The 17,709-nt window shown below is 39.5% G+C and overlaps 1 protein-coding gene across 4 annotated transcripts in view; it reads left to right on the top strand.

The window, feature by feature from the left end:
- Positions 1 to 17,709, top strand: part of LOC102683864 (neuronal PAS domain-containing protein 3) — a 279,046-nt gene that overhangs the window by 127,457 nt on the left and 133,880 nt on the right. For all 4 annotated transcript variants that reach the window (XM_015350527.2, XM_015350531.2, XM_015350529.2 and 1 more), the window contains one exon: positions 7,431 to 7,513. In XM_015350527.2, coding sequence (XP_015206013.2) covers positions 7,431 to 7,513 — 83 coding nt within the window. The remainder of the gene's footprint in view (positions 1 to 7,430; positions 7,514 to 17,709) is intronic.

Raw genomic sequence — 17,709 nt, 5'->3', positions numbered from 1 at the left:
TAATGACTATTTTTTGTACCACATTCCACTCTCTCCGGATAGGTTTTTGTGATACCGTTCACATCACCGAAGGGATGTAATTTAAACACAGTCACGAAAACTTTTTTTTTTTCAGTAGAGCAGAACAACATTTGAAATTCAGTTTCATGTGTTTTAGATGTTGCCTGGTTTTTCCTATATTTGCTATGCCTGTCGGCAGCCAGAGTTTCCATGTATCTTGCAGAGGGAAACGTACCTGAAAAATGCAAAAAAAAATGCCATTAACAATAAAATGTCTGAGGGGAACTAAAGTACAAGATGCTCTGTGTCAGCCATGTGATCGCAGATCAGAATAAGGATTTTATACAAGGACACCTGCTGCTCTTGACTAGTTTGAACAATATTAAACAGCACATGTGTTTGTGAAGCTGACGTCCTAAAATGTCTGTCTTATACTAATTAATAAATACAAATGGTGTGCTAATGTGTACAAACAAGGACAATAATACTTTACAGGAAGTTGTCAGTTATATATATATATTGTGATACAGCAAACCACGTGGTTGTATACATTTGTTGACTTTCTTCTGTGATAGTCTTGTCCTTGTTTGAACACATGATCTTTGTGTTTGGCATCTAAAAGTCTGCAGTCTACAGTATTTCCTTTTACATAGTCAATTTAGATTTTGTTATTCTTTTGTTAGGGACATTTCCAGTTAAGCTCTGTATTATATACAGGCATGGGAATACCCATCCATCCATTTTCTAACCACTTCTCCGGTCCGGGAGCCGGAGCCTGTCCTGGCAAGCAGCAGGCTTGAACGGGATGCCAGTCCATCTCACGGCACACCCAGACACACACGCTCACAGCTAGAGCCAGTCTTCCCAGAAGAAAATAAACCACTTAGCCTTTTAGGCCTGCGAGGCAGCAGTACTGTCCAGTGCGCCACCGTGCTGCCCGGCATGGAAACAATTGACTACAAAATATGTGAGCATGGAGATACTTCTGTACCAGTTATCTGTAAGAGCTACGTTTGGTGTGCCTAGTACAACTCTTGTAGAGTTGACCTTTCAAATAACCTGGGATTTTTATTTGTGTGTGGTAAAGGTTCTGTATTTACTAATAACTAATCACATTTATATACAGTAGTAGGTCCCAAAGCATACCAGAGCCCTTTAAATATATGAGTGGGCCCACTTCTTCCACCAGTGAAATAGCCCCCAGCTCGGTGACATAACACAGCCAGTATGTGCCAGTTGCAGATTAAGTGAGTCGTCACTTCTCCAGTTGAATAAAGGGGAAACTTCAGAGAGGTCAGATTGTTCAAGCCCAGCGTCGGTCCTGGCCAGTACACCTGTGTTAACACTTCTCGTGAACAGTTGTGGGGGATCTTTAAGTGAGGATCTCAGATTAACATCTCATCTGAAGGTTGGCACCATACTGATGCACGGGTTAGGAGATTTTTTTCCACAGAGCAGTGTGCCGCCCGCTGGTTCTCCCTTTGCATTATGCATGTGCTCCATATTTTGTGCCCATTCCCTGCGATGTGAAGAGGATGTGTGATATGTGTGTCTACATGAAGCTCTCACTACCTGTAAATGCAGGCATGGAGTACTTTCCTGATCACTACGCATTACAGATTCTCTTTCATTCTATAAAGCCAGTTTTAGACTGACAGACCTAACCCTTAATAGATGTTAGTTCCCCACAAGTGACACATCAGACCTGAGGTGTGTAGCAATATTCCTCACACAGTTTTACCTGTTCCGATGGAAAGAGTAAACCCATTGTACTCAATGTCTGGTTTTGCGTTCTACTTTGTGCTCTTGAGATCAGTCAGATGAATTGGTAAGTAGTTCTGAAGGCAGTGCTGTCAGACGTGTAACAAGGAGTAAATGTAAGATTCTAGATGAGGAAAAGGCAAGGAAAAAAGGTTTCAGAAGGCTGACAGAAAATAGAGATTTGCAATAATGTCACTCGCAAGGGGGAGAAATAAAAAAAAATTACAGTTCGTTTCTAATTTTTTAGAAGCTTCAATTACTATTTTTTTCATTATACCCACCCAATTTGGAATATCCACCTGTGTGGTTTTCATGTTTTTAGCTTGCAGCTCTGGGTTGCTCGTCCTCAGTCTGGGAGAATGAGGACATGCATGCAGAGTCCTCCAATCCTCCTGCCATCCTGCCACTTGCCCTTTAACACACTGCAGGCACCCCAGCCCCCTGCCTGAGGTTGAGGGCACCATCTGCACCGCATGCCTGCAAATGCCCAGGGCCACAAACTAAAGCCACCCTGCCCTCAGTCAACTGCCACCAGATGGGGTATCCGGGTCACTGTCAGCTGGCGACGACCCAGCCTCGAACCCGTGATCACAGAGCTCAGCCTGATCTTAGGCAAGGGCCTTCACTGATCGAGCCACTAGAGATGCTCCATGGTACAAGTATGTGCCTTTTCATTTCTGAACACCTAGCAGTGGATTGGGTAGGATTCCCCCTGCAGGAGCAGAAGGTGCCAGGTCCTTGTCGGTGCCCTTTTCCTGCGGAAGAGCTGTGCAAGGGCAGGTCACCAGAACGTGCGGGCGCCATTCAGCCTGATTAAAACATCACTGGAGCGGCCAACAGCAACACGGCCATGAAGTGCGTGGGATTTGAAAATCAGTTTTGAGCATTGTGCATTGTAGAGGCTTCTGAACGGACAGATTTTACAACTTTACAACTGTAGCATTAAGAAGCAGACAGTGACCGCAGGCACCTGACAGTGGAGCTTTGACAGTTTGATAAATTAGGACTGACACTTGCCAAAATGGCTGTCCTTCCCTCAGCCTGCCAGTTGAGCATTTACACTCTGTTAATTGAATTGGCAATTTGTGTAACAGTACCTGCCCCTGAGCTTTAGTAATGCTGGAGCTGCCATTTAGCTCCGTTAATCCAGAACTTGGGAATAAAGACGCTAAGCTTCACGAGAAATTATTGCAGATTTAAAATGACAGTCAGGGGCCCTGTTGCCAATTTTCCATTAAATGAGAAATAAATTAACAATAGCAATAATGTAGACTTATAAAACTGAAAGTTAAATTGACTTTCAAGTAGCACTGCGATTTGAAATTGCTGCTGTTCTGAGAATCAGGTTGCATATTTTACACACACACACACCAAAAAATGTTTGTGAAGTGTCCTTTCAGTTCACCTTCCTCGATGTTTAAGCACATTTAATAGAAAACACAGATAACAAAATTATCTAAAAATTAGCTTCGCTTTGATTGCTTAAATTTAAAGCAAAATAGATCAACACCATGTTAGCATTAATGGAACGTTATTTTATGTGTGCGAACAATAGTCTTTGACCTTTTAATCTGTAGCCTATGATCTCTCTTCACTCCACTTTGTCTAAATGCTGCTGTCTCTTTGTTCATCCTGTGCTATACAGTACTTCGAACAGTATTAATAATTCTCCCATTTTCCTTGACAAATTACTAGCTGTGCTTTCTCTCCTCCTCATTGTTTGGCTCGTGTTTTGGAGAACGCAGAAAGCTTCTTTTCATTTTCTTAGATCACTTACAGTACGAGAAGTGGCCTGTTAGCCAATATTTGTTTTATGTCTCAGCATACTGTATGTTCATACTGTGCATAGGATGTTGTGGAAGTTAGCAGAAAAAAGCACGCTATCATTGTCACCGATAAACCTGTGTTGCCATTGTGTATGGTTGTAGTTGTTTTAATCGAAGAACAAAATGCTAGGAGTGAAAAGCTTAGCATTTATTATTCATTCTGGCATTGAGGAGCAAATATAAAACTGCTCATTTGTTTTGATTAGGGCTCCAGTCTAATGATTAATGTGGAATTAGGAGGTTATGTAAATAATAAACGGATAATCTGCAAAGCCCAACATGAAAACACTGAACTTCAAGCTGCACATTAATGGCTTGCTACTCTTCAGCATCTTTTTTTGGGCTTTTCAGTTTTACTTAAAAGTGCTAGAAGGAATATTGTTCAGTTTGCGTCTTTTTTTTTATCTGCTTCTTTGTTTGACATCTGAGGTCAGCCTTTTGAGTTCTGTAGGAAACAAGGAAGTACCAGTAATAGATGTTTAACCAATTTACAGACTTGTAGTATTTGTTTCTGTAACGCATCAGTTCTTTAATTCAAATTGGTGGACAATGTTAAAAAATCCTTTCTCGCTCAATTGCAAAATTGAAAACCTTTTCAGGGTACAGTACAGCATAATACTTAAATTTTAAGTATCAGATTATCATTATAACTAACTCTCTATACATCAGGTATCTTAAATTTACAGTTACGTGTATTCGCAAATCTACACAGTAACAAAGCATTGTTATCAACAACAGTATATGAGAATTAGAGTACTATGAGTTTCAGGTATCCTAGTAACTTGCCCAGTAAACCCTTGAGGTAAAATATAAGTTACTAAAACTATTTTATGCCTTCGGTTCTAAGCTGCCTAACCTTTTTAAAATATAGCCATGTCTTTAGAAACAAAAAACATTTTTCTGGTGTGGGGTTGTCAACAAATCTCTTGAAGCCCGAAGTCGGCATGAATGTGCCTCACAAAATTGGTTACAGCTGGTCAAGACAGAAAAACATTTTTTTTAACCATAATGACAAGAGTAATCAATTTATTTGTGGCAGTCTAGGAGTGACTTTCAGTGACTTTTAAGTGAAACTTTCAAACACGTTTTTTCATTATGCTCCTGCCTGCGTCTGCACTGTTGCCTGTTTTGCAGAACTAAGGCCGCTGTCCAGCAAAAGCAGTAGAGGAAAGCACGACCTTCCTGGGTACACCACTTGCCTGGTTGTATACTGTCCGCACCGCGGTGTGCAGCCTTGCTTAAAAAGCCCAGCTCTGACACGGGGGCGTAGGACATCGCTGGCAATGGGCGACTTAATGGTGCAGCCGATAAAAAGAAGTGCTATGTGCCCATTGAAAGCAGCGTAGTAATTAACGCACTGTCTACCAGTGCGACTGTGCTTCTGATGTGGTCACCCACTGTCTAGGCGCTACAGGCCTTTGAGTGATACACCATAGGAGGTTTCTTCTTTGCTTGAAGAACACAAAATTTAGAAAATAATGTAATTAAATGCCAATTAGAGAAAATGTGTCCATTTTTCTTCCTTTTCTTCCGAATGTTTTCAAAGCTACAAGGTGTCATATATGGCCCCCAATTACTGTGACTCGCACAATAGCAGTGACTCGCCTATTATGCTCGATAAACGATGCGCTTGCAGTCAGACAAGAAACCGTTGTGACTGTGAACTCGTTCTGTCTGGAGGAGGTGCTGGAAATGCAAGGTTGAGGCATTGCTTTTGATGAAGGAGTCTGGGTAAAAGGAGAATAGCTGAATTGTTAATGTGGTGATAGTAATAAAACCGTAGTTATGAGAGAGCTTTAAGGTGGCCAGGGGGCTTAAGGAATGGTGCCAGTTTGACATTTTAACTACGTTTTTATAAAATATTCACAACTTTTGGTTTTAGTTTGAAAAGATCCCCAAGGTCATTGAATTTTCCGCATATGAAAGAATGAATCATTTTACTTTTGGTGGTCCAGTAGATGTCTTTAAATTAGAGAAAGTGACACAATATTTTTAATTTAGATGTAATATTTAAAACGGCAAAGTGATATTTTGTGCAGCAGTGAGGGTTGCTGGAGCCATAAGCCAAAAACAATGCTTGGTGGGTAATTATGATGCAGCAGTTCCTCACCTGCTACACTGCAAGTGAGTTTTAAATATCTTTAAGTAAGAATTATGCAGTGGGAGATATTTCATCATTTATTTAGTGCCCCTGTTCTGGATTGGTATTGTGCCTCTCACTGTACGTTTCGTAATATTTTTTCACTGCCTTGTTTAAATAAAATTAAATGAGATAACAAGAACAGAAAAAAGGTAGCAAATGAGAGGAAGTCATTCAGCTCATCTCACATCTTAGGCAGTTAGTAGGTTTTTCATGCAAAAATATTTTATGTGTCTTATTTTTATTATTTATCTTATTTATTTATAAATATGTGTCTTTGGAAGAAACCAGGGTATCGGCTTCAATGGCAAGGCTGGGTGGCTTATTTCAGGTTCTTGGTATTGAAGGCACCAATACAGGATGGGTGGGTCACACAGAGAAACTTCACTACATTTTATTGTACTGTTTGTACTCTGTCTTTGTTACTAAGCGCAAATTAATCCCCCAACTCCACACCCTCGTGATCTGGAGATGTTTTCTTTTCTGTGGATGTTGTTTTTTTGGGGCTAAGGCCCGGAGGGAGGAAAAGGCTAAACGCTTAAAGCATAACCGGAGGGGAGAATTGTGTTTACTATTGCTGCAGATAAGTGTGGAATATTTGAAGGACAGCAAAGCTTCCTGCGGCTCGGTGTTTCTGTGTTCATCGGCACAGGAGCCCACAGGGGACCTGCTCCCTGACACTGCACTAACTGCTAGGCACACAACATGGAGGCGATGTTTACAACTGGTCCTTGAGAGTATTTAATGGCCATCCACTGCTTTTATTACATCATTAATTGCACTTAATGCAGCCACATTACCAGAACGCTTGGCTAAGCTCTGAAAATTAAGTACAGAGTACTTTGTTATAAAATTCACTGTAATGAGCTCTGGTGGGACAAGGTCTGTTAAGTTTGAAATCACCGCAGGCCATTTTCGAAGGACTGCGCATGGTGCTTCACCCACTTTAAAGTTGGAACTTGATAAATGCCCTAAGGGTGCTATTCTCCAGTTATCCAATGCTATGATATTATCTCTAATTTAGAAACAAGCTTCTTCACGCTACCTGGAACTTTAATATGTATGCATCGAATATATGTTTGGAAGTTTAGCTCATTTGTGAGCTGATATTGATTACGTTAATTACAAGCAAGCTTATTTTACTGCAGTGTTTAGGCTGTCACTGATATCAGGCATGTGTACAGAAATACTGTTTATTCCATCTGTGTCCTGTTACTAATAAAATTGATGCAGAGTGGACTGTAGTAACCAGTTCTGGACTCATGTGAAACGTTTTCTAATGTAAATGTATTTAAATGTACTGTATAGCAACACAGACACCCCACACCCTGCATTTTCAAGGAAATGTTAACAGATCATTTTAATATAAAGAGCAAATTTCACAAAAATGAGAAAAATCATTTAAATAGGTATCTTTCTTAAAGCAGCACATTCACACAGTGCTGAAAAGACTGGCACACCCCAGGTTCAATAAATTAACTTTTGTCCATGACGGTGCCATTTTAATATTATGCATCATCCTCTGCTTGATCACTCTTCCTCTATAGTACAGTACACATGGAGTTCTATTTTAGCTGAAAAGATCCCCACTCTCCTTTTTGCAAGCTTCCTTTTCTCTGGTCCCTCGTGAGTGCCGTCTCCTGAGTATGCCTTGTGTTTTAAACTGCGCTGTCTCTCCGCCTGATGTGTCTTCCTCTGTTCAGCTATAGGGGCTCAGCGCAGGAGAAGTCCCAGCGTTGTGGCAACAGAGATCTTTGAACAGCATCTGGGAAGCCACATTCTCCAGGTATGACTCCTCTTCCTGCCAGCGTGCTTTCACTGCTTCACATCTCCTTTCCTTCCCTTGCGATATCTTTATTTTTTATGAGACTTTTTTTTTTCCCTCGAGATCCTTTGCGACGCACAAAGAAAAAGAGAAATTTGCTAGAGTCTGGCAGACAATTTCTTATCTTGTTAACAAGTTGCATAGGGTCTTTATTCTGATTTTCCTTATCATAATTCATTTTTTTTCATTTGTATTAGTCATTCCGCAGTTCAGGGGCTCATGCGCTCTCCGGCCATGATCCCTCTGAGCCCCCAGTGTCGGCTGGTATTGATTCCAGCTGAGCTACTGTCTCTTAACCCAAACCTGGAAACTCTGCTGTGTTCTTCCAACTTCAAAATCTCATCACTTCCCACTGCATTTTCTTATGGATTTTCTTGTTATTGAACCCTGTGCTAGTTGTTTGCCTTAACGTATATTGGAGACTTATTTAAAATTTAAAAAATAGTCGTCTAAAGTCTAGAAATAAATGAATATAAATTGATATATAAAGATATAAATCGAGGCATGTTGATTTCTTGTAGCGATGCTGTTGGGGCACTGCACAGAACTACAGTACATGTGCATGTCTTTTGTGTATAGAAGGAGTTGCTTGTGGGACAGGGAGGTCAGATTTGGCTCACAGCATCACGAAAGCGTAACGACATACCGGTCAGCATCCCTTCAGTAAATCTAGTCAGTTCTTCAGATAGACCTTATTGAGGTGTTTTGGGGCTAACCAAAACATCTTTAAAGTATTTTGAAATGGTAGTATTTTTATGAAGTGACAAAACTTTGGAAAAGTAAAAAAAGGAGGTTCTTAGTTCATTTAAGGGCTAAAATAAGCAAGGGTTTGAGGGAAACGATACAGGACGTTCTTCTTCAAAGAGATGCAGACTATGAGTTGGGTCTCGGTCCTGTGAAACTTGCAGCTTTGGCAATAAGTGTGAACTGGTTATGACTTTGCGTAGCTAAAAAAACAGTCATAATGCAATGAGCTAAATCTTAAATCTTGCATGAGACTTGTATTACATGAACGGAAGGACCTCTGAGCAGCACAGTTCACCTAAAGCTCCCAGATATACAGTATCTGCTTTTGCGGCTGTATGAAATTGATATTTTTATGAAATAACGAACTGGTACTTATGGACAAAATGTAAGCCATTAATCTAGTTTTATCACATTCACATCATTTGAAATGTCTACCAGTCCAGCTGAAATAGGAGATTAACAACAGTAAAACTGAATAGCAGATATAGTATATACTATTTAACAAGTGGTCAACATGGTACAAATTCATTGTCACATTCAACTATATAACAACTGACACTTGTGATAAAAAAACAAACAAAGTTTATCACTTTGGCCTGTGCCTTTCACAGATGGGATGTCCCGGGTGAACCATTTCAACAACACATGACATTTGCATTGTGCTTGCGATTTATTCCTGCCTCAGATATAATTGGCTGATACACTTTTGTGCAGAGCGTCGTGCAGTTGTGCCCAGCTCAGGTGGGTATTTTAACTGGAGCAGTTTGAGTGTTTACCTTGCTACAACAGGGTACAACGGCAGTGTTCTCGAATTCAAACCCACAGCCTCCCAGCCACCTGGACAGAGCTCTAACCACTACTCCACACTTACTTTTAATATTTCTTATGACAATTTTATATATTTTGAAAAATCAGTGTTTATTGGACTGTAAAGGCACTTGTACAACATATGGTGATCAGGTATGCAGTTGTAATGGCACCAATTATTTTCATTTAGCCAACCCCCATAGACGCTTGGCATATTAGTTCACCCATATGCTAAGGGGCTGCAAAGAAAAATCATGGATTTTATAGGATCAGATTTAAGTACTTATTAACCGTTTTTACAAATTAGGATTTCTGGTACCCTCTCTTCATCTCCTAGCATTGAAAAGTGTGGAACAGTGTTTTCTTGGAGACAGGAGTTATTGAGACAATAAATATTTAGCCTCAAGGCTTGTCATTTTCTTCCATTGCTATTTGTTTGATAAATCTTAAATTTCAAGCACTGTACCTGTAAAACCAAAATAATAAAAAAAAGATTAAGCTCATTTTCTCACATGACTGCATCTGCTGTGCTGGGGAATGAATTTGGACAGTCATATATCATATATGTATCCGTTTTATTCAAGCTCTAATTCAAATATTTTGAAAATATAGTGTTCCCACTAGGTTTTGGTAAAAAAAGAAGACTCTCTGCACTAATGCCCAAGAGTCTAAGAGTGCAAAACAACAGCACTATTTATTGTCCTATACTGTAAGTACTTATTCAATTGAAATTGACAGGTCTTTGGGCTTTCCTAAACTCCCCAGGTTAAAGCAAAAAAATAATACTTCTTTCGGAGTTAACTATTGAATGGACAGACAGAGAAATCACATTTGCACCATCACAAAAATTATTAGACAACATTTACAAATAAATTTTTTGGAATGCAGTAATAAAGTCAGCCTAGACTCATAATAAATCTTTTTTTTTTTTGCTCTCATTGCCTGATACTTGGATATGTCTGTGTCTAACTGCAGGTGAAAATTGCCTTTCAACAGGTTAAGTGTCTGACAAGGAAAAGGAAATTTATAATTAACATCAATACCAGGCCGAAAGTCTGTTGAGGCGTGGCCTTTTCAAGGAAGGACTTGTTCCTGGCAAATTGTCCCCATTAATCTTCAGCCTAATTGATTGTGAAAAGTTTTAGGATGACATTTAAAAAAACCATGCTCGGCTGGTGATTGATTTAGGGAAAATGAACTAATAATGAATGCAAGGCAGTCATTACTTGTTGAGCTCACCAGCTAATTTTAGACAGATTAGACTGTGTTTGATAGCGCTTAATAAAGAAGACTCCTGATGAGCTCTTCTCTGCTTTACCTGCTCTGTGTGTGTACACCAGCATTCCGGCTCACAGGAGAGTTCATTGTTTTTTTAGAATACCGTCTTCTTAAATATCCAGGGCTCTTAAAATATCTTTCCCTTCTTTGTTTCAGCTAGAAAGCACATCCTTAAAAAATAATTTGTTTTTAACTGCTAGGAGCCTTGAAAACATCATATTTAGTAGTAGCTCAAGAGAGTGACCTTGTGAAACAGTAGGTATGTTTTGAATTCGCAACGCAGTTGTCAATTACGGTGCTATTGTGCTTTTCCTTTTTCTGCTATTTTCTGTCTGCCGAGAAGCAGTTTGTGGGGGGAAAAAAGGCCTATACAATTGTAAGACAAAAAAATCAAGGTTTACATTTTCTCAGTGTACATTTAAAAAAGAAAACGAAATTTAAAAGAGTTATGTAAAAAATATGTAGGAGTTTTTTTTTTTCAGCAGTGTCTGTTAAATCTAGTTCAGCTTTTATTGAGATTATTTTGTCAACATTAAAATCTAAAACATTACTTTGATAAGAATTGCTCTTTAGCAATCTAAGTGAGCAGACTCTGCCCTTCTAAAATGAGACAGGATGGGTCAACCACTTCAGTGTAAATTCAGGATTGGTCAGATTAATTTTGCAGGCTCAGCCAGTGATGTTTACCTCTGAAGTCTTCTGCCAGTGAGCTGCTGTGATGTTTTTATTAACTGACTTTCTTGAGGTTGTTTGAGATGCAAAATTCCTGCACCTTTTAGTACACATACAACCTTTGAGCATTACTTGGTATCAGAAATAAAGACAGTGGATTAATCTGGATTCTACCAATAAAAAAGGAACCGTATTCTCTCTATGTATTGCAAGTGCTGTTGAATTACCAACTAATCCAACCTTTAGTATTTCTAATCCAGCCCTCCAAAAGTGTTTTTGTCTTACTGTATTGTGTTTCTTTTCTTTTTACTCCTCTGACCTGTCTGCCCTGGGCAGAATCTCTATAGAAACCCTTTTTTGTAAGTGTTTTGTTTAACTGAAAAATGCATAGAATAAATTTAAGGCTGTGTTTTGTTGTCTAAGATAATCAATTAACTGATTTTATATGCACGCAGTTCTTAAGGCAGCTGTCCGCAGTACCAGAAAAGGGGCAGCTTTTTAACATTTTCCTTTAAACACTGTGAGAAAGAAGGCAATTATTCAGTATGATTTAAGAACAGTCTAGGCTGCTGAGGTGTTTTCTTATAAATTGGACTTTTACAAGAAATGGAGGTAAAACATTTTTTAATTCTCCTCGAGAGTTTACAATACAGCGATTAACGGTGAAACAAAAGGATCTTTTAAATTTGGTTTATCCTATTCACATTTAATAGGTATGGAAATAACTATGGCTTCCATTGGGAATTACCGACGTGCTGAGGCAAAGATATTAAAAGGAAAAAGGCGGCTGTGAAGAAGCCTGTTTCTTATGCAGTTCAGAGCGGGCAGCTTTCTGGACTTGTAAGAAACAGGAGCTCTGTCCTTTTCGGAACTGGCTGCTCTGAATACTCATTAACACCATACTGGGACATCCAGGAGATGTGTGTCCGTGGCGTGCCTGCGCTTGGATTTTGTAGGGTGCATGACAGACACTTAGCAAATCTCATTGGCCAGCAAAAGTCAGATATTATGCTGCGGCAGGATGGAGTGTTGCTTATTGTGGTGCCGCGGCACAGAGCAGAGGAGCTGGTTTGAGGGCAATGACAGCTCTCAGCACTGTTTGTTGACCGTTTTGTTGCCTCCTGCTGAGTGTTGTCATTTCTATAGTCAGTGGGCTGTATTGAATCAGACAGCGGCAATAGGTCATTAACAGAAATGGAAGACATTCTCTGGCATGCAGAGAAAACCTCTCTGCTGCTTAAATAATAGCATTTATATCACTGGCATAATAGTTTACATGAAATAAATTAGACCCTTGCAGACACTTTTTAAGCAGAGCTGGCAAATAAAAAAGGCTCAGCTGCTCACGAGGGGCAGGGACGCCGTTTCTAAAAGGGGTGGCGAGGTCCTTTCCGCGATAAACCTCTGCGAGACAAAATAAATCTTTTGTAATTAGGCAGAGAGGGCTAACTGGGCAAACCTCGGAATTGAATGAATATCGGGCAGGTGGTAGCAAACGCCCCAGGTGTCACTTTCCATTTGCCCAACTGCCTCCACTGTTCCCCCGGTTTTTGGATTTATTTCAGGCCGAGGGCAGTCAGTTTCAGTCAGTTTTCCACTTCTAAAAAAGACCTCATTTAAGCCTGTATTTTTAGTTCTTTTTTTTTTATGGGAGCGGAAGTTATTAACTTTTTTGCTGCTCATTTAATTCTTTTTTCAGGTCACAGCTGAGGAGCTGCTTATTTAGAAATCACTCGACTTGTCGGTAGAAGGTCAATATATGTTGCTGTGTGACACAGATATTCAGATGCATCTTAATGAAAACAGGTTTTTACTGCAATGCTCAGCATTGTCCACCACCTTAAGAAAGACAAGTGGCTGCAAACACTAACAGACAGACATGCTTCCTTAATTAAAGAGCATTTTTTCTTCTGGCTAAGCTAGAACAGCTGGGGTGTGCAGAGGTTACTGGACACCCATTTGAGGTTCAACAGACTGCAATTTCTAAGGTTTAGCAACTGATTCTTTCATGTTAAGTTGTTCTGTACTTTTGTTCTGTTTGTTCTTGATTTGTTTTTTGTTGCTGCAGACGGTATTTGATAACGGGGCTTATTTTCAAAAAGGTGTTTAACCCCTTCATTCTTAGAAGCTGCCGAAATAAAGCGAGGCTCCCTCTTAGAAATGACAGCTGTTTACATTTGCATAACATCAAGGAGGAATGAGAATCTGTCTTTGAGGGGGGCTGTGTGCAGCTGTCACAAGTGGTAATCGCAGGTTGATTTGTAGGTTGGAAAAATCGTCATTATAGCTTTCCAGCTCCTGTCATTAAAAGTCAGTGATAAATATGGTAGGGGATTGTTCAGAAAACAACACTACAAAATCTGTTTTTCCTCATTTTTTCCCTAGCCGCGAATATTTGTTGTCTCAAATCGTTTCCACCTTGAAAGCAGAGCCAAGGATCACTGAAGATCTGTTTTTCAGCCTTCACAATGCCAAAGGAGACTTTACTTGAAATGAAAAGCTCTCTTCTTTGCACACAATATTGCCTATCCCAGCCAGTCAGCCAGTGGCTGGAGTTCAGGTGCCTGTTTATAGCTTTTATATAAACAAAACTTAAATTAATTAAAAATTCTGTTAAAACTTTGCTTAGTGGAAGGTTTTTTTCCCTAGGCAACCTAGTCTAAGAATGTGACCTGCTGCCTGGAGGATACATAAGCTGTATTTGCTATTCCCAGTGGGAATGTTGCTTTATGTAGCTGTCAGACTTGTGTTCTAATGCTTCTGTTTAGCTATGCAATAGAAGAAAAGCAATGCATCACTGTAAACGCATAGAAGGATTTCTTAAATTAGTGTTTTCTTCCGGGCTTTCTGTTTATACAGTATATGTGGATAAAATTCACAAGCAAAAAAACTACAGTAGGTACATTAAAAAAACACAATGCTTAATGGAAGTGTCATAATGCGTGATACAGAAATGCTAGGGACTCTCCTTTATTCCATACTTTTGGAAAGTTATAGAAGACATTAAGCGTACAAGCAGAGTGTTTTTCAGAAAGCAGAGTGTTTTGTTTTATATACGTGTTCAATTATTCCAAGTATTTGAGAAATGATCATGACTACCTACATTATACCTCATCATAGCTCTTAAGACAGTGATAGATGGGTCTCCTGGTTAAGGTAAATGTAATATCACAGACACTACTAACTCAGAATTGCACAATTTCAGCGTATAGGATTATACAAATTGATTTAATTTCAGCAGGACAAACAGGTTATTTTAAGACTTTGATAAAAAATAACTGGCAAACTTGTGAAATTACTCACTGTGCCAAAAATACTTTCTTTTTTAGCATTTTGCATATTTTTAAAAGAAAAGGAGACCCTTTCAAACGGTTTGACTGTATCAGTTCATCTAATTACTGTATGTTATTGCATAAAAAGAGGTGTACACGTGTCTGTGCCTGAGCCACAGGGTTGATTTACTGTCATGATAAGTCAGAAAATATTGAATTAATAGACTATTTACTTGGTAAAAAACACAGGGAAGCACAGGGTGGAAACCGATTCTTTAAAAAAAGACTTAAGACAGTTGTCATGCTTTGCTTTCTACTGAATATGTCAGTTCACACTCACTGCTCCTGAGTTTGGAGTCCATACTGTTAACTTTACATATTCAGCACTGCTCTTTTCTCCTGCTTGTTAGTTTATCTCTTGTTTACTAATTTGCTGTTGAAAGCAAACATGTCAGACCCCTTCTTACCATGGTTCAGTACCTTGCATAACATAATGGGAACAGTATTTACATATCTTAAAAATACTTACACTGGCATGTCGGAATGTGCGCTTGATGAAATCTCAGTGCTCTCGTCTCAGGACTGAGGCTGACTGGAATACATTTGGCAGCAGGAGCCGGTTCTTAAAGTGGGGAAAAAAGCCCGGTATAAAAGTGGAGGACTCACTGAAAGAACATGTTCAAAATGAGAACTATTAGGATTTTTATTGTGTTTTAAAAGACCTGACTTCAAAAGACAGCCGGGAAACCTTGTCTTAGGAACTAATCTGTGGTTATTTCACAAGTAAGCTTTACAAAATACTTAATGTATAATATCAAGGTTGTGGCGTGTTATTAGAATTTAATTATTTCTCAGCGTAGGAACGGAATATGGAAGGGGATTGTGTGAAAATGCAGTTTTTCAATGCCAAATATTTAGCATCACATTAAAATACAATTTCTGTCATCGTTTAGATTTTAACATGATAAACACATACGCCTGTATCCAATTAACATTGCACTTTTTGTGACTTGTTTTTCATGCATACATTTCAGTAATGCCAACAGGAATTTCTTGAAAATAAATCTTTGCAGTGTCTGCAAGTCAAGTAACAAAAATGCATTATAAGGAAAACTATGAAGGATTAAAAAATAGATTAAAAAATCTGACGCTGCAAGCTTACTAAACTATGTGAAGATTTAAGATGGAGTTTGTAAATAGTGTCTTCACTCATTCATGAAATAAGCATGCCAGTGCACAATGCTTTTAATATCGTATTCATTTTTAAAAATCAGATTATTTTTTAGCATGCTTATAAATGCATTGTCATATTTATTAATGTATTTGTAGACTTTTTTAGCTTTAGGTTTCAAATTCCTTATGTTATGGAAAGTATTGGGGGGAGGGTAATGAGTTTCGAATTAATTAAATCACTAATTCCTCTCGTGCAATTAAGTTTTAATGCCTTCAGAAGGCACTGAATTACCGTGTTATCAGCTGAGGTTGTGCTGATAGTGATTTTGAGATGGTACAGATGTAAGGTTGTCAGAATCTTTCGATACTAATACTGTCCAGAGTTGGGTGGGAGTAATTTGATATGCTGTTTCCACTGCATATCTAGCTAGGAATAATACATCCTGAAGAAGCCAAAAGGCGTGCTGTACAACAGAGGCCTGGGGAATAAAAATGGCCAGATTCTTGTTCTGCTGCAGTTAGACCCCAGGTATCACTTGAAATTAGTTTTTGCTGTTGGGGGGGGGAAATGTGACAAACTAACATGGCTCGCTATAACATAAAGCTTTAGCTTAGGTTAAAGAGAATCTCTGAACTTTAATGTGACAGTAATGAACAGGGCTCTGCACGAAACTCAACTCCTTGTGCATGTATTTCATCCTACCAAAAAGACCAGCCTGAAGCAGCCATCAGTCTTCTTGTAAATCCCTCCCAGTCTCCTGAGTCTAAACGCGGTCTTACCTTCACAGGATGTTGAGCACACATCTCTCACAGCTCCGGCGGGGCTGTAGGTGCTACACCTGGAGCAATCATACTGCCCCACTGCAGAGGGGTAGGGGCCTACATTTATCTCGCAGTTCAACATGTAGTTAGTCAAACCGTGGGATTTAGAAAAACATGTATTATTAATTATTATTTATATACCAGTCGTGATTCATGTGTAATTACAACAATATTGAATGTCTTGTTAGTGTCATGGGAATTTTTAAATGTACTCTTTGTCATTTGCTTGAACGTTTTTTCTTGAAATAGAATCCATCTAAGGCCAGGGCTAGATATGGGGTTGGGTGTAATGGATTTCAAATTTAATTAAAACTTAACTCACTTTTTTAATTGGCGAGACATACGTGTGTGACCGAGCGAAGGTCTGTGGGAAATATATTCATTGTGGTGTTTAAATATGCTGATTACAAAATAAAGATTTATGGGGGAAAAGACCGGAAGAACAAGACTGGAAGTCGGTGGCAATTTTTACAATTAGTTGTGGGTCACCATCGCAACAGCTGAAAGTCATACTAATTTACCTGTGCCGCAAAAGCATGAAAGCGGGGCTCTCATGAATAAAAAGAAAAATTAATAGAGAGAGATTTAAGGTGGCAGCCAAACTGACTAAAATAGAGATGTTTTTTTCTGGATTGAAGAGAGAAACACAGAGCCTGTGTTATCTCTTGTTCACCCCTTGCCATCGACGCACTGCGCTGTGCTCCTGGGGACCGTGGGGAGAAAACAGTGGAACACGGACAGAGGAATGAGGAACTGACCACACCAGCAGCCCCGAGCCACACCGTGGGCACTGAACTGGAGTCAGCTGATGTTAGGGCACTTTACAGAAAACATTAGACATGGATAAACAAAGTGTTATGTAGAATCATAGAGCTCTGTAGTGGGATTGTAGATGCCCTTGTGGAGAAAAAGGCTCAAATGACTGAGCAGCCTCCTGTATTTTGTCCAGGTGCTGCTGCTGTGTAACGTCAGGAGAGTGGGGAGGGCTCATAGAAATATTTGTACCACGGTCCACGGTCATTACGTTTCTTGTCGCCAATCCGGTCGCCTGAATTTCTCTGATCATTTGGACTTAACAGCACCTTTACTAGGTGTTTAGAGATCCCTACCCCTGCCAAGTTGTCAGTACTAGTTAGGAATTCACTAATGAATTGCTGATTCACTTCAATGTCCAAAGGACATGGAAAGAAATATCGCCTGTGTTTAATTCTTCTCACAGGGCAGTATGAACTGCTCTTGAGCAGCCGAACACAGCCCAGTATGTTCAGTCTTCATCAGCATCCTGCTGTTACGTTTCACAGCCCTTTCTGGCCAGGACTGAAAAAGCCATTGCTACAGTAGGTCACGTTAAAGCACACAGATCAGACAGCAGTCCTTCCTGTCTTC

This window comes from Lepisosteus oculatus, chromosome 8 (assembly GCF_040954835.1).
Source record: "Lepisosteus oculatus isolate fLepOcu1 chromosome 8, fLepOcu1.hap2, whole genome shotgun sequence".
Taxonomy (NCBI): domain Eukaryota; kingdom Metazoa; phylum Chordata; class Actinopteri; order Semionotiformes; family Lepisosteidae; genus Lepisosteus; species Lepisosteus oculatus.
This window is presented reverse-complemented; position numbering and strand designations above follow the sequence as displayed.